The 25,309-nt window shown below is 37.4% G+C and overlaps 2 protein-coding genes across 4 annotated transcripts in view; both read left to right on the forward strand.

Moving 5' to 3' along the window:
• On the forward strand, nucleotides 1-4,797 carry LOC144975887 (uncharacterized). The gene is made up of 2 exons (XM_078920072.1): nucleotides 1-808; nucleotides 2,210-4,797. Exons 1-2 carry the CDS (start codon nucleotides 1-3, stop codon nucleotides 4,795-4,797), a joined length of 3,396 nt encoding a protein of 1,131 aa, XP_078776198.1.
• A 5,622-nt stretch (nucleotides 4,798-10,419) lies between these two features.
• LOC144975234 (protein-serine O-palmitoleoyltransferase porcupine-like) overlaps nucleotides 10,420-25,309 on the forward strand; it is a 28,167-nt gene continuing 13,277 nt past the window's right edge. Inside the window, exons 1-5 of one of the 3 annotated variants that reach the window (XM_078919130.1) lie at nucleotides 10,420-10,536; nucleotides 15,411-15,513; nucleotides 19,683-19,932; nucleotides 21,958-22,109; nucleotides 24,693-24,906. In XM_078919130.1, coding sequence (XP_078775256.1) covers nucleotides 19,808-19,932; nucleotides 21,958-22,109; nucleotides 24,693-24,906 — 491 coding nt within the window. In that variant the 5' untranslated portion in view covers nucleotides 10,420-10,536; nucleotides 15,411-15,513; nucleotides 19,683-19,807. The other 2 variants (XM_078919128.1, XM_078919129.1) reach the window with 2 other exon arrangements.

The raw sequence follows: 25,309 nt of genomic DNA on the forward strand, positions 1-25,309 counted from the left end.
ATGATTATTTGTGACAGATGTGATTGCTATGTTTGCAGAGTTTGTAGTGAAATAACAATAGAACAATATGCCCTCTTGATAGATGATTCCTGCAAGTTTCACTGGTTTTGTGAGGAGTGCGAGCGACCAGCTATGTCAGCAGTCAAAAAAGATAAATTAATAGAACAAAAATGCAATGAAATCCTGGATGATTTTAAAAGGAATGTTCTAGAAGATTTGAAGTCCCAAATTTTAAATCTCAGGGAAGAAATTGATACTTTGAAAAGAGATAAGAGTGTCCCACGAAACCCAACAGCAAATGCCCAACAAAGTTATGCAGAAGAGGTTAGAAAAGACTTAGCTAGCCAAGTGACAGCAGAGAGTGCAAAGGAACTAGCAGAAAGAGATAGGAGGAAGAATAATATTGTCTTTTTCGGTATCCCAGAGAGCAGTGCTGAGGAACTAGACCAGCGTATTAGAGATGATAAGACCTTTCTCATCTCGCTTTGTAAAGAAACTTTAGACACTGATGTTGACATATCAACCTGTAAGCGCCTACACTCCAAAGCCCCTGGTACAAGACCTCTTCTGATATCAATTAAGAATGAGGAGCAGGCTTCTGGAGTTCTGAGAAATGGTCGTAAACTCCGCCAATCAGAAATACATAAAAATATTTTTTTAAAAAAGGATTACACCCCTTTAGAAAGGGAAGAGATGAGGAAATTGGTAGAGATGAGAGACAAAAAAAGGGAAGAGACAATACAGAAAGGGGGAGAGGAGAAGTGGACAATATGGAGGGGGAAAGTTGTAGATTCCAATCGAAGACAGGGCAGGCCAGCAGACAGAAAGAGAGAGGAGGAGGAAAGAAAATAACCAACGATTTTAGTTCTAATGTACAGAATGTTTTTAACCCCCATCAGACGGACAGTTTTAAGTGCTTGTACAAAAAATTAGACCGTCATCGTACAGACATTTTAAACAACAAGATATGAAGTGAGTAGAAAAGTGCCAGAAGACAATAGAGAATAAAAATTATTCGCGGCGGTGGTGGGGTTCGAACCTGCGACCTTATTGGTACGACAACTCCGCCTGGCAGGTGAGAGCGTGGCTCTACCGTGTGAGCTATCCACGAACACAAAAATATTCGTTTCAAACCCAAGTCATTACTAGATCCCTCTCTCACCCACTTCTTGAGATCGCCGATTCGTTCGCACACCACCATCGCGAAGTAATTTTTGACCAGCAGTTAAGCTTAATAGCCAATATTCTCAACACAAACATATAACATAGAAACGATTGAGACATTGAGTATGCTCCGGTGTATGGGGTGAATTTTTAATTCAGAAAAGTGAGTGGAGCAGGCACTTATGTTGGTAACAACAAGATATGAAGTGAGTAGAAAAGTGCCAGAAGACAATAGAGAATAAAAATTATTCGCGGCGGTGGTGGGGTTCGAACCTGCGACCTTATTGGTACGACAACTCCGCCTGGCAGGTGAGAGCGTGGCTCTACCGTGTGAGCTATCCACGAACACAAAAATATTCGTTTCAAACCCAAGTCATTTCTAGATCCCTCTCTCACCCACTTCTTGAGATCGCCGATTCGTTCGCACACCACCATCGCGAAGTAATTATTGGTCAAAAATTACTTCGCGATGGTGGTGTGCGAACGAATCGGCGATCTCAAGAAGTGGGTGAGAGAGGGATCTAGAAATGACTTGGGTTTGAAACGAATATTTTTGTGTTCGTGGATAGCTCACACGGTAGAGCCACGCTCTCACCTGCCAGGCGGAGTTGTCGTACCAATAAGGTCGCAGGTTCGAACCCCACCACCGCCGCGAATAATTTTTATTCTCTATTGTCTTCTGGCACTTTTCTACTCACTTCATATCTTGTTGTTACCAACATAAGTGCCTGCTCCACTCACTTTTCTGAATTAAAAATTCACCCCATACACCGGAGCATACTCAATGTCTCAATCGTTTCTATGTTATATGTTTGTGTTGAGAATATTGGCTATTAAGCTTAACTGCTGGTCAAAAATTACTTCGCGATGGTGGTGTGCGAACGAATCGGCGATCTCAAGAAGTGGGTGAGAGAGGGATCTAGAAATGACTTGGGTTTGAAACGAATATTTTTGTGTTCGTGGATAGCTCACACGGTAGAGCCACGCTCTCACCTGCCAGGCGGAGTTGTCGTAGACATTTTAAAGTGCTTTTATACAAATTCAGATTCTTTTATCAACAAGAGAGATGAACTTTTATTAACGATTGATGCTGAGAGTGTTGATGTTATAAGTATAACTGAAGTGTTACCTAAAAATCAGCAAAGAGGTAAAATCGAGCCGGTAGAACTTCAGATTCCAGGCTTTGATTGTTTTCACAATATTCAGGATAAAAGTTGTCATCGTGGTGTAGCCATATGGGTTCGTTCAAAGCTAAATGCTCAACCAGTCAAGTTGTCAGACAACTTGTCATCATCCAAAGAATCCGTTTGGTGTGAAATAACACTTAGAGACAATGATAGGATGTTAGTTGGCTCGGTTTATCGTTCACCGAATAGCTCTTTTGAAAACAATGATAAGATTAATGAACTTTTAGTTAAAATGACAGAAGGCAAATCACATGTTCTAGTTACGGGAGATTTTAACTTTCCTGAAGTAGACTGGGCAAACGAGTTATCCCCCAAGGACTCAAATCACTCTACTTCTAAATTCATGGAAGCTGTCAGGGATTCATTCTTAACACAGCACGTTAAGCAACCAACTCACTACCGTTCAGAGCAAACCCCAAATATTTTGGACCTGGTTTTTACAAATGAACATTCAATGATTGACTCAATAAGACATGAGGCTCCACTAGGCAAGAGTCACCACCAGGTTTTATATTTTGACTTTAGATGTTACACAAAGAAATGTTACTCGAACGAACCCCGCTACTGTTTCGATAAAGGCGACTACAAACAGCTTTCTAAATTAGTCTCAGCTGCAGACCTAACACAAAAAATAATAAACCTGTCTGTACTCGATGCATGGACTATTATCAAATCTGAAGTTATGTCTGCAGTGGACATCAGCGTACCAAAAGTTAAAAGTAGTTCAGACAGAACTTCACCTCGGTGGATCAATCCTACAGTCTTGGAAAAACTCAAGAAAAAGAAGCAAGCTTACAAAAAGTACTTAGAAACTAGAGAGGGTGCAGACTATATTAATTACACGAGGGCCAGAAATCAAGCCAAAAGCTCATGCAGAATTGCTGTAAAGGACTATGAGAGATCTATTTCTCGTATGGCTAAAGTGAACCCGAAAAAGTTTTTTGCATATGCTAGAACAAAAACGAAGACTAAAGACGGTATTGCGGATTTGTATGATGATCATAAGACAGCCTCATCTAACATTGACAAAGCCAATATTCTTAACAAGTTCTTTAGCAGTGTATTCACCAACGAGGATCTTACTAATATACCTACATGTGAAAGAAAAAGTGTAAACAACATACTATCAGATATAGAATTCGACAAAGACACTGTAAAGAAGAAACTAGACAAACTCAATATGAACAAGTCCCCAGGACCTGACATGTTCCACCCCCGCGTATTATGTCAGTTGTCAGAAGAACTCTCCGAACCATTAGCGTTACTGTTCCAAAAATCACTTGACTCAGGAACTCTTCCACCCGATTGGAAAGAAGCACAAGTTACACCGTTATTCAAGAAAGGAGACAAGAGTAATCCGGGCAATTATCGACCAGTTAGCCTCACCTCAGTGGTTTGCAAAATAATGGAGAGCATTATTAGAGACTATGTCATAACTCACCTAAAGAACAACAAGTTACTGTCTGAATGCCAACATGGCTTTGTTTCTGGCAGGTCATGTTCAACTAACCTCCTAAAGACTTTAAATGATTGGACAGAGTTTCTCGACCAAGGATCTTCGGTTGACGCAATCTACTTAGATTTTGCTAAAGCTTTTGATTCTGTTCCCCATCAAAGACTCTTAAACAAACTGGAAGCTCATGGTGTTCAAGGAAATACTCTAAGCTGGATTAAGCATTTTCTAGTAGGCAGGAAACAGAGAGTTAGCGTGCAAGGCACAGTGTCAAATTGGACAGAAGTTCTTAGTGGAGTGCCACAAGGCAGCGTCTTAGGTCCAACTCTTTTCGTAATCTTCATTAATGATTTACCAAGTATTTTATCTAGCTCATGTTCAATGTATGCCGATGATACTAAAGTATACAGAAAGGTAAACAATCTAGAAAATAGAGACAGTCTTCAGTTAGATATTGACAATCTAGTCAACTGGGCAGACGATTGGCAACTGAAGTTCAACGCTGGAAAATGCACAGTGCTACATCTTGGAACGAAAAACAAAATCTTTCACTACGATATGAGACAGCATCACTGTAGCGACAGAACAGCTCTGAATAAGTCAAAACTTGAGAAAGATTTGGGAGTACATGTTGATACTAAATTAAAATTCTCAAAGCATATAGAAACACAAGTTAATAAGGCAAACAGAATCCTTGGACTCATCAGAAGATCTTTTACCTATTTAGATGCAGCAACTATGAAAATACTATTTACTGCATTAGTCAGACCCCATCTCGAGTTCAGCAACTCAGTATGGTCACCACAATTTGAGAAAGATAAGAAACTTATTGAAGGCGTGCTTCGCAGAGCAACAAAAGTAATTCCTGGGTTGAAAGATAAGCAATATGAGGATAGACTGAAACGTATTGAAATTCCAAGCATGACATACAGACGAGTACGAGGTGATATGATTGAAACATACAAGTTTACACACAGTTTGTATCAAGTCTAGAGTAAACTTTTCGTGTTTGCAAACAATGGAACCAGAGGTCATAATTACAAGCTGCATAAACCAAGGTGTAACACATCGCTTAGGCAACACTACTTTAATCAACGTGTGATCGACCGCTGGAACAGTCTCCCTGAAACGGTGACCAATGCTCCAAGTGTCAACGCCTTCAAAAATAGCTTAGATAGCCACTTAGCAGATTACATGTTTAGCATAGTTGAACCGCCCATTAAGATCCCATCAAAGGGTTAGACGTATATACAGGTCAAAAGATCTGTTAGGGTTAGGGCCTTCAATTTATCAAAAAGTTTATATATTATAGATACAGGTCAAAAGATCTGTTAGGGCTTTTTATTGACTTTTATCTCGATGAACTGAATGCCAAGATCAGCAAAGGCACAAAACGCCTAATACGCTGGAAAACTATACTAACTATACTAACTATACTGTGTCATTCCAATAAATGTTGTCGTAATAAGGATAAAAGTAGATATGGGACATCGTGACTAAAAATCTGAGCGTAAATGTAAACAATATATGGCTAGTAAAATACTTCAAACACTGGGATCTACACCACTAAAATGTTAATTTATCTAAAATTCCTCTAATGAATTTCCTAGAAATATATATCTCAATGTAGAATAAAACTTTTTTAAAACGACTGTATAAAAACATTCCAGACTTTTGTTTTAGAAATCAATAAAAATCACACAATTAGGGAGAGAAATAACAACACGACTGCCGGTTAGGTGAACTACACACTTATCCGTATATTATAAAGTTTGTAAATCTGTCTCCTCTGGTAGTTTTTGTATTCGAAAATGAAAAAAAAAGATATATCTACACGTTGTCCTAAATCAAACTTAATGATTGAACCTAAATTTTTTGTTTTTGTTTTGTTTTGTTTGTTTTTGTTTTGTTAGGTTCGATTTTTAAGGCGGTAGATCACTAATATTGCCGCTGATGTCGTGTTTTATAGAGTCAATACATCAATAACGACAGCTCATTAGTTACAGTGAGCTCATCATCATACAATTGATATAAACCGACTGGTATTTAAACAATACGTACGTAGATTGATGCTATGCATTTATCCAAAAATCTCACATCATTTCGCCAGCCTGATATAGATAGAACGAAGATGACGTCACTCAAGCCTTTGTTAGTGTATTTTGCCATCCGCGTTTGTGAGTGATTCTCACTAAACTGTATCAACCAGACTATAAAAGTTCATGGTTACAGATAGTTTTGTGTGTTGGTCCGTTATACTTCCGGATGGCAATGTTGTGAGCTTCTTAGCCAAGCGCATACATCTATAACGTACCAACACAAAAAACTATGTGTAGCCTTAAACGTTTATAGTCTGATACAATTTAGTAATATCTACTCAAAAAATGGCTGGCTAAAAAGAACAAACAGACGAGTGATGTCAATTTCGTTCTATCTATATGTACGGAACGAGTTTAGATTTAATTTGATTTGTTTTCGCAACTCGCCTCGTCCTAAATAATAAATAATATATATAATAATATATTATTTTAAAAAATTGATATAATTTGTGGTAAAGTGTCAACAGGTGCTGTAATGTTTTGATTAAAGGAATGACAAGCTGAAGGTTTAGTTTGAAACTCAAAGCAACATGTTTATTTCTTAGTCTGGTAAAAAGTGTTGCGTAACCAGAATACAGTTCCAACGGTAGCAGTCTCAATATAAGGGACTTAACCAAGTTAAATTGTACTTGTTAATATACTCAGTTGCAACCCTTAGTCCATGACATCTCCCTTGTTTTCAAATGAAATAGAAATTTTAAAAATAAAATAAAATTTTTAAAAAATAAAACGGGATAGAGTACATCATAATAATAATAATGATAATAATAATAATAATAATAATAATAATAATAATAATAATAATAATAATAATAATAATAATAATAATAATAATAATAATAATAATAATAATAAGTAGCGATAAGTGTTCTCATTTGGTTGACACACTATATTGTTCGTTTTGTTCTATACATAGTCATCAAAACGGCTTGGTCTCCTGGTCGTGCGAATCGGGCGAGATTTTGTTTGTTGTTCATTAGGAGTTTTAGTTTGAGCAGTAGGCTCTTTTGAGTTTGAGGCAGATGGGGATTCAATTTGGGGACAGGTCTTTGTAGAGAGGGGAATAGCGATAGTTTTCTGATATTCCTCTGGGGCAACGGCGGAAGAGGCAGGTATTTCTCTGATGTGTTGTCTGTTCCTTCGGAAGTTGGTCCCGTTCGCGTCTTCGAGAACATATGATCTGGGATCATTCTGAATTTGGCGCATAACAGTTGCAGGGAGCCATTTATGTGTCTCAGGGTGTAAAACTCGTACAGGTTGTCCTGGGTAGAGGTGTGAGAAAGGGGTTGTGCGGGCGGTCTTGTCGAAATAGAACTTTTGTTGAGCTTGACGTTGTTTCAGGTTGTTGTAGATGTCATCTTGGTTGTGTATAGTATTGGATCTTTGCTTTGATGGGATTGTTGTCTTAATTTGTCGACCCATAAGTAGTTGTGCCGGGCTGCCCAAAGACGGGGTGATGGGGGTGGACCTCCAGTGCAGAAGGGCAATATTGGGATCTGTTTTGGCCTGCATAGCCTTTTTGATAATGTTTTTGACAGTTTGGATTTGTCTCTCAATGAAACCATTTCCTTGTGGTCTGTGGGGGGATGATGTGACGTGTGTGAATTGCCACGAATCGGCGAATTCTTTGTACATTTGACTCGCAAAGTGTGGGCCATTGTCGCTTATAACCTTTTCAGGTATTCCGTATTCGGCAAATATATTTTTTGTGATATTTACTATTGAACTACTAGGTGCGGGTTGAGGAAGTTTTCGGATGATCGGAAATTTTGAATGATAATCGGCTATGATGAGGTACTGTTGGCTTTTAATCTCAAAAATATCTGTACCAAGGGTACACCAAGGTCGTAGGGGAATGTCATGAGGTTCGAGTGGTTCGGACGTTTGGGCATTTTGATGTTCTTGGCAGATTTGACAGTTATCAATTATTGCGTCAATATCTTTGTGAATGCCTATCCAGTAGACGGTGACGTTTGCAAGAAGTTTAGTTTTTACCTTGCCAAGGTGGGCGGTATGTAGCTGTTGGAGAGTTTCTTGTTTTTGACTGGGTGGAATCATAATGCATTGACCTTTGAGAATAAGACCATTTTCAGCAGACATTTGGTCACGTATGCTCCAGTAGGGACGGAGATCTGATGTCAGTTCTGATTGTTTGTTTGGCCAACCGTTGATGATGCAATCTTTGAGGCCTTGAAGGACAGGGTCCTTTTGTGTTTCTTCTCTGATGATTGTCGAACGATCATTTGACATGTATACTATATCAACCCTCATGTCGAGGTCGATGTTGTTTTGATTATATTTGTTTGGAAGACGACTGAGCCCATCTGCTAGTTTGTTTTCTGATCCGGGTCGATGTGGAGTGCCACAAGGCAGCGTTTTTAGGGCCAACTTTTTTTCTAATCTTTATTTTTGATTTTCCAAAATTTTTTTATTAGCTCATGTTCAATTTATGCCGATGATAAAAGTATTCAGAAAAGGGAAACAATCTAGAAATTTGAGACAGTCTTCAGTTAATATTACAATCTAGTCAACTGGGGGAGACGATTGGCAACTGAAGTTCAAGGGTGGAAAAAAGCCCAGTGGTTTCACTTGGGAAAAGAAAAACAAAATTTTTTACTACATATGAGACAGCATCACTTTCGAAGAACAAACTCTGAATAAATCAAAACTTGAGAAAGATTTGGGAGTACATGTTGATACTAAATTAAAATTCCCCAAAGATATAGAAAACACAAAATTAATAAGGGAAAAAGTTTCCCTTGGGCTCATCGGGAAAATCTTTTACCCATTTGATGCAGAAAATATTAAAAAACTATTTACTGCATTAGTCAGACCCCATCTCGAGTTCAGCAACTCAGTATGGTCACCACAATTTGAGAAAGATAAGAAACTTATTGAAGGCGTGCTTCGCAGAGCAACAAAAGTAATTCCTGGGTTGAAAGATAAGCAATATGAGGATAGACTGAAACGTATTGAAATTCCAAGCATGACATACAGACGAGTACGAGGTGATATGATTGAAACATACAAGTTTACACACAGTTTGTATCAAGTCTAGAGTAAACTTTTCGTGTTTGCAAACAATGGAACCAGAGGTCATAATTACAAGCTGCATAAACCAAGGTGTAACACATCGCTTAGGCAACACTACTTTAATCAACGTGTGATCGACCGCTGGAACAGTCTCCCTGAAACGGTGACCAATGCTCCAAGTGTCAACGCCTTCAAAAATAGCTTAGATAGCCACTTAGCAGATTACATGTTTAGCATAGTTGAACCGCCCATTAAGATCCCATCAAAGGGTTAGACGTATATACAGGTCAAAAGATCTGTTAGGGTTAGGGCCTTCAATTTATCAAAAAGTTTATATATTATAGATACAGGTCAAAAGATCTGTTAGGGCTTTTTATTGACTTTTATCTCGATGAACTGAATGCCAAGATCAGCAAAGGCACAAAACGCCTAATACGCTGGAAAACTATACTAACTATACTAACTATACTGTGTCATTCCAATAAATGTTGTCGTAATAAGGATAAAAGTAGATATGGGACATCGTGACTAAAAATCTGAGCGTAAATGTAAACAATATATGGCTAGTAAAATACTTCAAACACTGGGATCTACACCACTAAAATGTTAATTTATCTAAAATTCCTCTAATGAATTTCCTAGAAATATATATCTCAATGTAGAATAAAACTTTTTTAAAACGACTGTATAAAAACATTCCAGACTTTTGTTTTAGAAATCAATAAAAATCACACAATTAGGGAGAGAAATAACAACACGACTGCCGGTTAGGTGAACTACACACTTATCCGTATATTATAAAGTTTGTAAATCTGTCTCCTCTGGTAGTTTTTGTATTCGAAAATGAAAAAAAAAGATATATCTACACGTTGTCCTAAATCAAACTTAATGATTGAACCTAAATTTTTTTGTTTTTGTTTTGTTTTGTTTGTTTTTGTTTTGTTAGGTTCGATTTTTAAGGCGGTAGATCACTAATATTGCCGCTGATGTCGTGTTTTTTTGAGTCAATACATCAATAACGACAGCTCATTAGTTACAGTGAGCTCATCATCATACAATTGATATAAACCGACTGGTATTTAAACAATACGTACGTAGATTGATGCTATGCATTTATCCAAAAATCTCACATCATTTCGCCAGCCTGATATAGATAGAACGAAGATGACGTCACTCAAGCCTTTGTTAGTGTATTTTGCCATCCGCGTTTGTGAGTGATTCTCACTAAACTGTATCAACCAGACTATAAAAGTTCATGGTTACAGATAGTTTTGTGTGTTGGTCCGTTATACTTCCGGATGGCAATGTTGTGAGCTTCTTAGCCAAGCGCATACATCTATAACGTACCAACACAAAAAACTATGTGTAGCCTTAAACGTTTATAGTCTGATAAAATTTAGTAATATCTACTCAAAAAAATGGCTGGCTAAAAAGAACAAACAGACGAGTGATGTCAATTTCGTTCTATCTATATGTACGGAACGAGTTTAGATTTAATTTGATTTGTTTTCGCAACTCGCCTCGTCCTAAATAATAAATAATATATATAATAATATATTATTTTAAAAAATTGATATAATTTGTGGTAAAGTGTCAACAGGTGCTGTAATGTTTTGATTAAAGGAATGACAAGCTGAAGGTTTAGTTTGAAACTCAAAGCAACATGTTTATTTCTTAGTCTGGTAAAAAGTGTTGCGTAACCAGAATACAGTTCCAACGGTAGCAGTCTCAATATAAGGGACTTAACCAAGTTAAATTGTACTTGTTAATATACTCAGTTGCAACCCTTAGTCCATGACATCTCCTTGTTTTCAAATGAAATAGAAATTTTAAAAATAAAATAAAATTTTTAAAAAATAAAACGGGATAGAGTACATCATAATAATAATAATGATAATAATAATAATAATAATAATAATAATAATAATAATAATAATAATAATAATAATAATAATAATAATAATAATAATAATAATAATAATAATAAGTAGCGATAAGTGTTCTCATTTGGTTGACACACTATATTGTTCGTTTTGTTCTATACATAGTCATCAAAACGGCTTGGTCTCCTGGTCGTGCGAATCGGGCGAGATTTTGTTTGTTGTTCATTAGGAGTTTTAGTTTGAGCAGTAGGCTCTTTTGAGTTTGAGGCAGATGGGGATTCAATTTGGGGACAGGTCTTTGTAGAGAGGGGAATAGCGATAGTTTTCTGATATTCCTCTGGGGCAACGGCGGAAGAGGCAGGTATTTCTCTGATGTGTTGTCTGTTCCTTCGGAAGTTGGTCCCGTTCGCGTCTTCGAGAACATATGATCTGGGATCATTCTGAATTTGGCGCATAACAGTTGCAGGGAGCCATTTATGTGTCTCAGGGTGTAAAACTCGTACAGGTTGTCCTGGGTAGAGGTGTGAGAAAGGGGTTGTGCGGGCGGTCTTGTCGAAATAGAACTTTTGTTGAGCTTGACGTTGTTTCAGGTTGTTGTAGATGTCATCTTGGTTGTGTATAGTATTGGATCTTTGCTTTGATGGGATTGTTGTCTTAATTTGTCGACCCATAAGTAGTTGTGCCGGGCTGCCCAAAGACGGGGTGATGGGGGTGGACCTCCAGTGCAGAAGGGCAATATTGGGATCTGTTTTGGCCTGCATAGCCTTTTTGATAATGTTTTTGACAGTTTGGATTTGTCTCTCAATGAAACCATTTCCTTGTGGTCTGTGGGGGGATGATGTGACGTGTGTGAATTGCCACGAATCGGCGAATTCTTTGTACATTTGACTCGCAAAGTGTGGGCCATTGTCGCTTATAACCTTTTCAGGTATTCCGTATTCGGCAAATATATTTTTTGTGATATTTACTATTGAACTACTAGGTGCGGGTTGAGGAAGTTTTCGGATGATCGGAAATTTTGAATGATAATCGGCTATGATGAGGTACTGTTGGCTTTTAATCTCAAAAATATCTGTACCAAGGGTACACCAAGGTCGTAGGGGAATGTCATGAGGTTCGAGTGGTTCGGACGTTTGGGCATTTTGATGTTCTTGGCAGATTTGACAGTTATCAATTATTGCGTCAATATCTTTGTGAATGCCTATCCAGTAGACGGTGACGTTTGCAAGAAGTTTAGTTTTTACCTTGCCAAGGTGGGCGGTATGTAGCTGTTGGAGAGTTTCTTGTTTTTGACTGGGTGGAATCATAATGCATTGACCTTTGAGAATAAGACCATTTTCAGCAGACATTTGGTCACGTATGCTCCAGTAGGGACGGAGATCTGATGTCAGTTCTGATTGTTTGTTTGGCCAACCGTTGATGATGCAATCTTTGAGGCCTTGAAGGACAGGGTCCTTTTGTGTTTCTTCTCTGATGATTGTCGAACGATCATTTGACATGTATACTATATCAACCCTCATGTCGAGGTCGATGTTGTTTTGATTATATTTGTTTGGAAGACGACTGAGCCCATCTGCTAGTTTGTTTTCTGATCCGGGTCGATGTGACAATGTGAAGTTGTATCCATTCAGGGAAATAAGCATTCTTTGAAGACGAGGCGGTGCAGCAGTGATTGATTTGTTGACAATCATTTGTAATGGTTTATGATCAGTGATGATTTTGAAAAAACGTCCATAAAGAAAGGTATGGAATCGTTGGACTCCGAATACAATGGCAAGAAGTTCACGTTCGATGCATGCATAGTTTTGCTCCGTTGTTGTTAAACTTTTGCTAGCAAAAGCAATTGGTTTTAGTTGGTTGTTTTCATCAGGTTGGAGTAAGGCTGCACCAATGCCACGAAGGCTGGCGTCACAATGTAGTTCTACTGGTTTGGCAGGATCATAGTATTGAAGGAGGGAGTTTACTGATACTTCACGTTTTAGGTCTTCAAAGGCTTGTCTGTGGTGTCTTTCCCAAAGAAAAATAGAATCTTGTTTTAAAAGATCTCTGAGGGTAGCTGTTTTCTGGCTGAAGTCATGTATAAATTTGGATAGGTATGTTGCGAACCCAATAAAGTGTTGTAGTTCTGTTTTTGATGTTGGCTCTGGCATATTTTCTAGGTCTTTGATTTTCAATGGATCTGGTTTAAGCCCATTACTGGTATATATATGTCCGAAAAATGGTACCTCAGACTGTTTGATTTGACATTTGCTCGAATTTAACACAAGGCCTTCTTCATTTGCGATTTCCATGAACTTGATCAGGTTTTTGTCATGCTCTTCTTCTGTCTTTCCATAAACAATGATATCGTCAGCTATCCCGCATGCATTTTGGCATCTTTGTAGTATTCTATCCATTTCCATTTGAAAAATATCTTGGCTTACTGATAAGCCAAAAGGAAGGCGTTGGAAACAGTATCTTCCAAAAGGGGTTTGGAATGTGGTGAGAGGTTGGCTCTCAGGATGAAGTTTTACAGACCAGTATCCAGATTTAGCATCCAACTTTGAAAAGTACTTTGCACCTGCGAACTCGTGATTGAGTTCCTCCACAGTAGGAATTCTATGGTGTGGTCTCAGAAGCGCTCTGTTTAGGTGTTTTGGGTCAAGGCAGGTTCTCAGACTGCCATCTTGTTTTGTTACATAGGTCAATGAGCTTACCCAACTGGTTGGTTCCTCTATTCGACGTATCACGTTTTGTTCACACATATTGTCGAGCTCCAGTTTGATTTTTTCTTTTAGAGCGATGGGGACTTTTCGAGGGGGGTCGATGCGGGCAGGTACATTGGGGTCAATAGTTAGTTTGTGTTCAGTTTTGAACTCGCCGATGCGGTCAAATTGCGATGGGTACAGCGCTTTCAGGTCGTGGATGTTTCTTATTGTAGTGTTTTTGTTTTTCGTAGCATGGAGGGGGCAGTGGAGGGTGATGATTTTGAATTCTTCGCAGCTCGGGAGACCGAGTATCGCTGGTCCAGCAACATCTACTATGTAGAATTGGGTGTTTATCCATTTTGATTGTCTGTGCTGGCATGGTATGTTTGTGGTGCCGAAGCACTTGATTTCTGTTCCATTGTAAGCAGTGAGGTTTGTGTTTGTATGTTTTAATGTCCCTGCCACCGGTTTCCCTTTGCTGTCAATGTATTTCGGATACATTTGTCTATAAATTCTGAGAGGTAGTGTGTTTGCCTGTGCTCCTGTGTCTAATTTTAGTTGTAAATCATGGATACCTGGAATATCTGAAAGTTCGATTTGTAGTATTGTGAATGCTTCGTTCCTACCGCGTTGTTTTGTTTTGATTTCGGAAAATGAGAAGGAATGTAGTTGTGAATTCATGTCATCTGTTTCTGATTCTGCACCGGATTCGTCTCTTTCTATTGTGTGCATATTGTTTTGCGGTTGTCTTCGGTAACTACGTTGTTGTGGGTTAGTTTGTTGTTGATATTTAGTTGTTAGGCAAAGTTTTGCCCAATGTCCAAGTTTTCCACAAGCGCCACATGTCGATTTGGCAGCTGGGCACTGTCCCCTGTTGAAGGGGTGATCTCGGCCACAGTTTTTGCAAACCGACCGTTGTACTGGTTTGTTATGGATGGGTCGTTGTGCTGATTTGTTACGTAGTGGATGGATAATATCGATTGATTTCTGGTTCGTGGTTGGATGCTCGATTGCTTTCAGTGCAGTTAGATGTTGTAGGGAAGCTTCGTGCGATCTTCCGAGTTGCAGAGCCTCATCTAAAGTATACGTTTGGGGTTTGGTGAGGAGTTCTTTTTGGAAATCAGCGATAGGTGTTGCCGCAATTATTATCTCGATTAGTCTGTTTTGCAATTCATCGTTTGTAAATTTACATTTGTTTGCGATTTGCTTGGCTCTATTCACAAAATCATCCAACGATTCTTCAGTTTGTTGTCGTAAGGTAGAGAGTTTTAGACGATTGATTCGAAAGTTATCAGCGGGATCGAGCTGTCTTGCAAATCTTTCCCAGATTATCTCTGGGTTTGACTTCTCTTGCTCGGTAAGATTCAAGCTGTTGAATCTGGTGAGACCTTCCTCTCCTGATGCTAGGAGTATTGTTGCCACTTTTTCCTCGTTTTTGAGCTTGGAATTAATTATGAAGTAAAGCTCCATTCTCTGTTTAAATAGTCTGAAAGCATCTGACAAATTGGGGGCACCCCAGTCCATTGTTGGAGGTTTATCGGCCATGACGAACAATCAGTTGAATGCCGGTTTGAGGATAGAAGTCAGTACTTCTGACTCGGTAGACCACAGGTGAAAAAATGAAAATAAAATGCTTGGTGGGAAAATACTAAAGTCTTAGAAATTTAAAATACTTATCAAATGGGGAATGAAGATTCGCTGCCACCATGTAATGTTTTGATTAAAGGAATGACAAGCTGAAGGTTTAGTTTGAAACTCAAAGCAACATGTTTATTTCTTAGTCTGGTAAAAAGTGTTGCGTAACCAGAATACAGTTCCAACGGTAGCAGTCTCAATATAAGGGACTTAACCAAGTTAAATTGTACTTGTTAATATACTCAGTTGCAACCCTTAGTCCATGACAGGTGCTAGGACTGCATTGCTGTAACACAGCGCACATTTAACATGCCTCCACTCCCCAATCGGCACGTTCAACTCACTCGTTCTACCTCACTTTTATATTATTAGGTATATTATAGATAGTCTATTACTCTCCAAAGACCGGTTTCATTTTGTTGGACTGTATTCACCGGCAATTGTTTCTAATGCTAATAGTTTTGGATCCTGAATTATGTGTGAAAAGAGAGGTTGTTCTACTAGAATTACTTTTAAATTAGAAATGTTTCAAATTGATATTGCAAGCGACTGCTTCATCAAATTCCGCTGTGATTATCCCCAGTGTCTCGTCTGGGGATAATGAAAATTCGTTACCCTGTCTTGGGATAACCAAATTTCCTTATCCCCAGACACATATTTGAAACTCCGCTCTTTTAAACAATTATCCACATTCCAGAATATGGAATGTTTCCGAATGCACATAGAAATAAGGAAAGTTAATAAAATATCTATCTATAAAAACATAAAATTAACCAACATTAAATCAGTTGTTACTACATATACACAATATGCGTCGACTTTGAAGTGGGTGTCATGGCCGAATGTTTTAATCGTCTGCCCTGGAAGTTTTTCCAGAATCGACGTTGTGGGTTCGAATCCTGGTTCCGCCACTTTTTTTTTTTTTTTAATTCCGTTTTCTTTTATACAGAACGTTGTTAGTTAGGGATAAATGTCCCATCCATCCTCCCCCCACCTCTTTTTTTTTTATGTGCGAGTCTAATATTTTCTCCTTTTTGTTTGACCTTTTGTTCCGTTTCTGAGCATGAATTTCTTAAAATTGTTTTTATTTTTAAAAAAATTATTGTTTGTTTTTTTCTCCTCTATCTGACCATTTGGTCGCTCTCTGAATATTTCTGTTTGTTTGCTTATTAATTATTTATCCTTTTTAGACACTATTTGAGATCGGAGTGGGGACGAATATGACAATTTGCTAGAAACTAGAAAGGAACTAAGAGAGAGAGAGAGAGAGTTTAAAAAAAAAAAGAGGTGGGGGGAGGATGGATGGCACATTTATCCCTTGCACCGTTCTGTTAAAAGAAGACGGAATGTAAAAAAAAGTGGCGGAACCAGGACTTGAACCCGCAACGTCGATTCTGGTAAAACTTCCAGGGCAGACGACTAAACCATTCGGCCATGACACCCACTTCGAAGTCGACGCATATTGTGTATATGTAGTAACAACTGATTTAATGTTGGTTAACTTTAAGATATTTTATTAACTTTCCTTATTTCTATGTGCATTTGGAAACATTCCATATTCTGAAATGTGGATAATTGTTTAAAAGAGCGGAGTTTCAAATATGTGTCGGGGAATAACGAAATTTGGTTATCCCCAGACAGGTGTCTGGGGATAATGACAACCTTCAAATTCACAGTCGATGTGTAGTTATATTATTATATTTGCAGTTCTGATACTGATACTGATAACCCAAATTGTTATGGCGGCACTGATAAAGGAGAGAGGTCCCTGCCGCTACCTTTAATCATAGACTGAGTTGCCACCTTGGCTGGAGGAGGGGGTGGGGGGAGGCATGGCAGCAAAGACATTATAAGAGAAACTTTAACTTACCAAACTTGGTGTTAGCATGAAAAAAGACCTAACATGGGATGAGCATATTATCAAGATCACAAGTAAGGCAAACAAAACACTGGGATTTTTAAGGCGTAACCTAAAAATTAGCTCCTCGAAAATCAAGGAAACGACATACCAAACATTTGTAAGACCTGTTTTGGAATATGCTTCACTGTTTGGGATCCCCACACCCAAAAATATGTCTCAAAAATTGAATCAGTTCAAAGAAGAGCTGCGCGCTACATCCTGAACAGACACCACAACACCAAGTGTATCAGACATGCTAGAAAAACTACAGTGGCCGAAATTAGAACACCGCAGAAAATCAGCAAGATTAACAATGCTATTTAAGATCAAGCACCAACCTCGCTGAATGTGCAGTCATCAAGAAAAAACTAATACCAGCACCTTTGAGACAGAGAAGAGGTAACAACAACCAATACAGCCTCATAACACACAGAACACAATACCGTGGTTTTTCCTTCTTGCTGCGCACGGTCAGGGACTGGAACCAGCTTGACGCTAAAGTGACCGAAGCCATTACAATTGATGCTTTTGTGGCAAGTTGCTATGCAGATACTTAGACCCTACACAAACCATCACTGACCAACGTTGACGACCCCTGAATGTCCCTGGAAATTGATTTTAGACTAACGATTATAAACAAGGAATACAGAGAGATTAGAAAGCAGTGGGCAATCAAAGGAAGAAGAAGAAGAGAGGATATATAATTATTATTATTATTATTATTATTATTATTATTATTATTATTATTATTATTATTATTATTATTATTATTATTATTATTATCATTATTATCATTATTATTATTATTATTATTATTATTATTATTATTATTATTATTATTATTATTATAAGAATTGCCTCACCGATTACAATCTGGATTATAGAGCTAATCATTTAGAATTTTTTAAACTCCTTGAAAACATTTTTCAATTTAATATTTTTTTGGACAATCTTTTTTTCTTTATATACCACAGTAGTATTGGGTTTAATTCTTTTGGATATCACTAACATGGCACGTTTAAAAATGATTATTGGCAAGATTAAAAAAAAAATTGGCTATATTTTTGGTTGCTAAAATAGTATAAATTCTGGTACAGAAAAAAAAAGTTGGCTAATTTTTAACCTTAAAACTCTTCGAATCATCTGGCTACGGTCTCTGTGTAAACAAAGCAAGATGGCGACAGGGACAACTCTCCTTTTTCGCTGTGGGCTCATCATTGTAATGGGAACTCTCAAATCAATTCAAAATATTGTCCATTACAACAATAATTGTGTTCAGTTATCAAACCTGCAAATATGAGCATAGTATTACATTGATGAGTCAAATTCAAATGTCGGACAAAAACTATATATGAATGTTATGTTTCTATTCATGAAAGAAGTGGCAATTTGGACTCGAGTCTGAATAGTCTCCCATGGCTATTCGGACTCAAATTCCATTGTGTGTGCACAGTGAAACACAGTGCGGCAGTGGACAGAGGGCGGAACTGATGTAAAAACAGAAGAAGAGTTGAGAAGAAATTCTGTTTTGCTCATATTCATATCAGACTGACTCAGCTCCTAACCACTGCTTCGGACTGAAGAATGATTTTTGCCTGTCTAGCACTATCAGAATATGTTATTTAAAAAAATTTTCCTGATTTTGTTTGGACATGCATTGTGTTGTTTACAAAGCTTTTCCTTTAGACCACAGTTACTTTAATTGAATTTTATTACTTTTGAAGAATTTTAACTCTTTTCGGCTATGTGGTCTAGTGGTATGACACTCGCTTTCGGATCGGAAGGTCCTAGGTTCGAGCCTCACGCTCGGCGCATAGTTGAGTCCTTGGAAAGGCTCTTTACTCACATTCTCTCAGGTGTAAAATGAGTACCTGGCCATTAACAGGGGTGTCGTCCGAAAAATTGTAATATATCGCCTAACAGGCAGCATGTCCCGTCCTACATGTTAAATGTTGCTGTTGACCAGTGACCCCTTGTAAAGCGCTTTGAGCACATTTAGTGGATATTGCCCTATATAAAGCTCAATTTTGTTTTTCATTTTAATTTCAAACTGGACTCCCAACTGATCCATGATTTAGTCTGTCTTGTCAAATAAGGCGGGTATAGACTACCTGTTGATAGTTACTATAATTGTTTTGTTGATTTGCATCAATCTATATGTATTTATCAATATTTAAAATATATTTAAAAAAAACAAAACTATACTGCCACTATTTCTAAATGTTGGCTGTTGCACACTACAGTTAGAAACTTGAATCAACCTGTCTGTTAAACCAGAGGGCAAAGCATGGATGATGGTGCGTTCCATGTCCCTCTCTCCTTATCAACTAAAGATAAATTGTCACATTCGTTACGATACAACCAACATTTTTCTTTTCCAAATTTCTCTTGTTGTACGTCATAAAATTTAAAGAAAATGAACAGTGTGTTGTAGAGCATGTTTTGCTAAAGAAATTATGTATCGCAAGAACTTACTGCTATTGTGTTTGAGTGATAAAATATATATTTTTGTGTTAGTTGGGTGTGAAGTTTTGGGGAGAATCCTGAAAATGCTGGTAAGGAGAGAGTTAAATAAATTTTTCTAGTTAGAGACTTGGCTTGCCCAAATTAACATGATGTGAATTTTATTTTAATTTTTCAGATTACTAATATTGTAAAGCTGTACAAGACCAAAAAAATAAACGACTAGATAAAGAAACTAAACACTGACTGAATAGTTTAACCACAAGGAAAAAAAGTTGTGATACTTGCCTTGTCAATTTGAAAATGGATGATGAGTACTATGACGAAGGGCCGCAGTATCTTGAGGATGTAATAGAGTACATACAAAACTCTGGCCAGGAAATAACGCCAGACATAATGAACATGTTGCAGCAACAGTATCCAAGAAGGTAAGTGTAAATAAATGTCTTCTTTTTTTTTTTTTAATAAACTGATAGACCGAGATTTTATTCTCAGCCAAAAATTCAAAATATACAGAGGATGTATTGTGAATTTTACAGTTTGCAATATCCATGAAATGTGCTCAAAGCACTTTACAAAGGGTACCTGCCCAACCGCAATGCGTAACATGTAGGCTTAGACGCCTGTTAGGCGATATTACAATTTTTCTGCAACAGAGATAACGCTGTTAACAACTGGGTACTCACTTTACACAGCGAGAGAATATTAGTAAAGAGCCTTTTCCAAGGACTCAACTGCGCACATAGAAGTCAAACCTAAAGGAACAACACAAACAAGATTCTTAGATGATAATTGGAAAAAGGTTACTATTCAACTTAAACTAAAAACAATGTGGAGTGGGGCCAGTTTGGCAGTTTGCAACTAAACATTAAATAAATACAACTAAACTTATTAATCGATACATTACACGTATGTTGATTTAAATCAGTGGTTCTCAAGCATTTCTGAAAATTACAATCAGCAGTCCCCTATGAAATTTTGGACTCTCTTGCCATCCCCAACTCAACTTTTGGTGTCCAACCAAAACAAAATATGAAAAAAAGTGATAAAAACAAAAAGTCCCTTAAATTTAAACTGACTTGAAAAGTAGTTCGTAACTCAACTCTTTCAGCGCGGACGCTATATTTGCATTTCCTTCACAAAATGGCTGATTCCTGATTGAGGCATCATGAATATGTCATCATGACCAAATGATGTCATGTTCATGATAAAGATTGCTGCTCTTTAGTTTCAGAAACAGATTTAATCAAAATTGTGCGGCTATTTGGTCTTGTGGTTTGACACTCGCTTTCGGATCGGAAGGTCCTGGGTTTGAGCCTCGTTCAGCGCATAGTTGAGTCCTTGGAAAGGCTCTTTACTCACAAACTCTCATCGTACTCAGGTGTAAAATGAGTATCTGGCCTTGAACAGTGTTGTTTCTGTTGGAAAAAAAATTGTAATATTGCCTAACAGGCGTCATGGCTCCTATGTGTTACATATTGCTGTTGGTCAGGGATCTTTTCTAAAGCACTTTGAGTATATTTAGCGGATATTGCGCTATATAAAAGCTCAAGTCTTTTGTTTCTTTTTTTATTAAAGCAACCATTTTATGTAACAATTTGGTTTTTATATTTAAAGAAATCAGTGTAAATAACTATATTGATCCTTTGTTTTAATTATAGAAAAAATTTACTAACCTTTTTTCAGTCTTCCCAAAACGGCTTCGTGGACCCCAGTTTTAGAACCACAGCTTTAAGTGCAAATTCCCTTTACGTTTATCTTTTACTATAAAAAATAAATTGAAGAAAAAATAAACAATACTCACATGCACAATGAGATATTACAGCTATTACACTAAAATTCACTTACAACACCAGAGAATTGAATTGTGCAGTTTCAAATGCGCCAGTATTTTCTGCTCATAAGTTGCTTACTGCCTGTTTTTATTTGGATGGTCGATATTTAACGCCACTTCTATAGTCACATTTCATGGTAGATATGTAAAGATATTTGTGCTGCTACGTTGTCTTGTGGTATGACACTCGCTTTCGGATCGGAAGGTCTTGGGTTGGAGCCTCGCTCTGCTCATAGTTGAGTCCTTGGAAAAGGCGCTTTACCACATTCTCTCAACGTATTCAGGTGTAAAATGAGTACCTACTTGGTCGTTAATAGTGTGGTCTCTGTCCGAAAAAATGTACTATTGCCGAACAGGCGTCATGTCACATCCTACATGTTAAGTGTTGCTGTTGGCCGTGGACCCTTTGTAAAGCACTTTGAGCACGTTTAGTGGATATTGTGCTATATAAAAGTTCAATTTAATTTAGATTTACATGATTTTGTTCAACAATTTGTCTTGTTTTATCATGACTAAATTATGAAATATAAATGTAGGCTGGTTGTTTTTTCCAATATATAACTATCTCTCTTCGTGGAATTTCTCTTATATAATTCATGTTTTTTTTTCACTATTTCAGACCAGGACAAATACCTGAGCCAGTTCGCATAGCATTGTCTGAGCTGTTTGAAAATTGTGTCACTCCTTCGGTTACTCAAGCATTTTACACTCTTATGCCTCTTTTAGTCCTCTGCCTTTTGTTCCGCCTCATTTGTCAAATTCACCTTTTGTGTAAGTTTTTCAAGACGGGGATAATGATGAAAATAGTAAGGTCGTTAATATCATCATAATCCTGGAGTCATAATTCACAATTAACTCACTCAACCCTAACACCGACTATATCCGTAGTATAAAGGATTACTTTTACCCCATGCCTATTTATTACATTTTTCTGAGACACATTATAGACGTAGTATCAAAGATAATGTTTTAAATTTTTACATATTAATATTAATGGTAGTTGAATAAAAAGATCTATGTACATCCTCATTTTAAATAAAATTTTTCCAATTTTGAAAAGTAGCAAATATCCCCAGGATTGAGTGAGTTAAACGATTTTATGAAGTTTAACAACAATTATGAAACTATTTCAGAAATTTAATGGTAATAGTAGTAGTAGATAAGATCAGGCTCTTACATGAGAAAACTGATAATTTTTCAACGATATGCAAACGGACCCTATATACATTTACATAGAGAGTCGTGTGGGCTGCCTGAAGCCTGGGATCATGAAAATACTAATGAAAATGTGATAAAGGACAGAAGTCAGATAATGTGTTTTTTTTTTTAGAGAGCGCTGGGGGCTACCTGAAGGATGTGAAAATACTAGCGAAAGAGTGATAATGGAAGGCTTTGGATGGGAACGATACAGACAATGTGTATTTTTTTTCCTAGAGAGGGATGGGTTAGTGTGATAATGGAAGGCTTCGGATGGGAACAATACAGACAATGTGTATTTTTTTTTATAGAGAGCGATGGGTTAGTGTGATAATGGATAGGCTTCCGATTGGAACAATACAGACAATGTGTATTTTTTTTTAGAGAGAGGGATGGGTTAGTGTGATAATGGACAGGCTTCGGATGGGAACAATACAGACAATGTGTATTTTTTTTTAGAGAGAGGGATGGGTTAGTGTGATAATGGACAGGCTTCGGATGGGAACAATACAGACAATGTGTATTTTTTTTTAGAGAGAGGGATGGGTTAGTGTGATAATGGAAGGCTTCGGATGGGAACAATACAGACAATGTGTATTTTTTTTTTTAGAGAGAGCGATGGGTTAGTGTGATAATGGACAGGCTTCGGATGGGAACAATACAGTACAGACAATGTGTATTTTTTTTCTTTTCTAGAGAGCGCTGGGAGCTACCTGAAGCGTGGGATTGTGAAAATACTAGCGAAAGAGTTATAATGGGCAGGCTTTGGATGGGAACAATACAGAGAATGAAGCATCTCCATTATCATGCATAGCAGAATAATGTGAGGGAATGATAAAAAGGGAGGGCATGCTACTACTTAATTACAGGAATGGCTTCATTATTATCATTAAACTTGATAAAGTCATTTAATGGTGAATTATATATAAACACAAACACACTATTTCTTCCAGTGGGTAGCAATACAAAATTTTCAAAGCTAAGTTTACAATTACAACAGCCATTATCAAAATTTAGTTCAACTCTACCTCATTTGTTAAGTTCCACTGTTTCACGTAGAATTACTTCCATTAAGCTGTTATCCTCCTCCTCTTCATTCTCCTGCACTAGTTTGGTGTAAAACTGCAATATTGCTTGATTGGCACCATCTTCTTCTTCTTCTTCTTCTTCTTCTTCTTCTTCTTCTTCTTCTTCTTCTTCTTCTTCTTCTTCTTCTTCTTCTTCTTCTTCTTCTTCTTCTTCTTCTTCTTCTTCTTCTTCTTCTTCTTCTTCTTCTTCTTCTCCTTCATCATCATCTTCCAATAAAGTGACCAACTGAATTGGATTCACAATTACTAACTGTCAAAATGCATATAAAAATTTATAAAAAAAATTACCTCAAATTTTGAAGTTTTGATTTAAGACATAAGCAATTATTACAAGTGTAATTCGAGTCCAAATCGTGCTATTGATATATATTTATATATTGAATCAAAATGATGGAATGTTATTGTATTTTGAGGTCAAGTGACACTGCTCTTAGAACAGCATAGTGGCTGACTGTCCTGATAAAATCAGTACTGTCCCGATTTGACAATCAAGAGAAAAATTTTTAAAAATCGGATTGTTTATATGTATGCAAATTACCCTTGCATATTTTTGACTAGGAAAGTAAAACGAGGACTTTAAAAAAAGCTCTAAATCTAGATTATGTGCGGCTATGTAATCTTGTGGGATGACACTCGCTTTCGGATCAGAAGGTCCTGGGTTCAAGCCCCGTTCAGTGCATAGTTGAGTCCTTGGAAAAAACTCTTTACTCAGATTCTCTCACCGTACTCAGGTGTAAAATGCTTACCTGGCCGTTTACAGCATTGTCTCTCCGAAAAAATTGTAATATTGCCTAACAGGCATCATGTCATGTCCTACATGTTAAATGTTGCTGTTGACCAGGGACCCCTTGTAAAGCACTTTGAACACATTTAGTGGATATTGCGCTATATAAAAGCTCAATTAAAAAAAACTGTTTTTTTAAAGATTATATAACATTCCAAACATACTGCTGTTTTGGGTCATGTGCATAAGGGTGTCTTGTTTTAGCTCTTTTTAAAATTGGCCGTTATGGAAAATATATCATATAGAATGTAGGCAATAAAAAAAAAAAATTCTCTGCTTTTCCAGGTCACAAAGACCTCAGTATTACACGATGGATGGTTCACTTAACAAGCGTATTTTTTGGTGTGATTGTGCTCAACTCATTCTTCAAGATGACTCTGATGTACCCAGTTATTTGCTGTCTCATCAGCTATCTACTGCTATATAAGGTGTACAAGCATGCTCGTCAATACAGTGCTGTAGCCGTGTCTCTCTTCATCGTTTTGTTTACCATATCATGGTATGTAACATGTATCATCTTAGGATGTTTACTTTTTCAGCTTATGTTTAATTATTGTGCTTTTCATAATAACAATGAAGGGCCATAGCAAGAGTCAGCTGTTCTTGATGGGCATCAGACTTTTTGCTTCTACGCATTGAGTTAATTTTATCTATTTAATGTGCTCTGGGGGTTCCAATAGCTCAGTTGATAGAGCACTCGCTTCACACGCAAAGGGACTGAGATCGATCCCAGGTTCAGTCGAGATTTTTTCTGACCCAGTCTACCCAGGGTAGTTGGATCTGTTAGATCTGGTGGAAGATACATTGCGATAGACTAATGTCCTATCCAAAGGATAGCAAGCAATTGCTATTATCTGTTTCACGAAATAGAAACCAGCTCCATGGGTCTAATGGCTCTGAAG

Source organism: Berghia stephanieae, chromosome 6 (genome assembly GCF_034508935.2).
Source record: "Berghia stephanieae isolate SIO BIC M18660-M18661 chromosome 6, UCSD_Bste_1.3, whole genome shotgun sequence".
Lineage (NCBI taxonomy): Eukaryota > Metazoa > Mollusca > Gastropoda > Nudibranchia > Aeolidiidae > Berghia > Berghia stephanieae.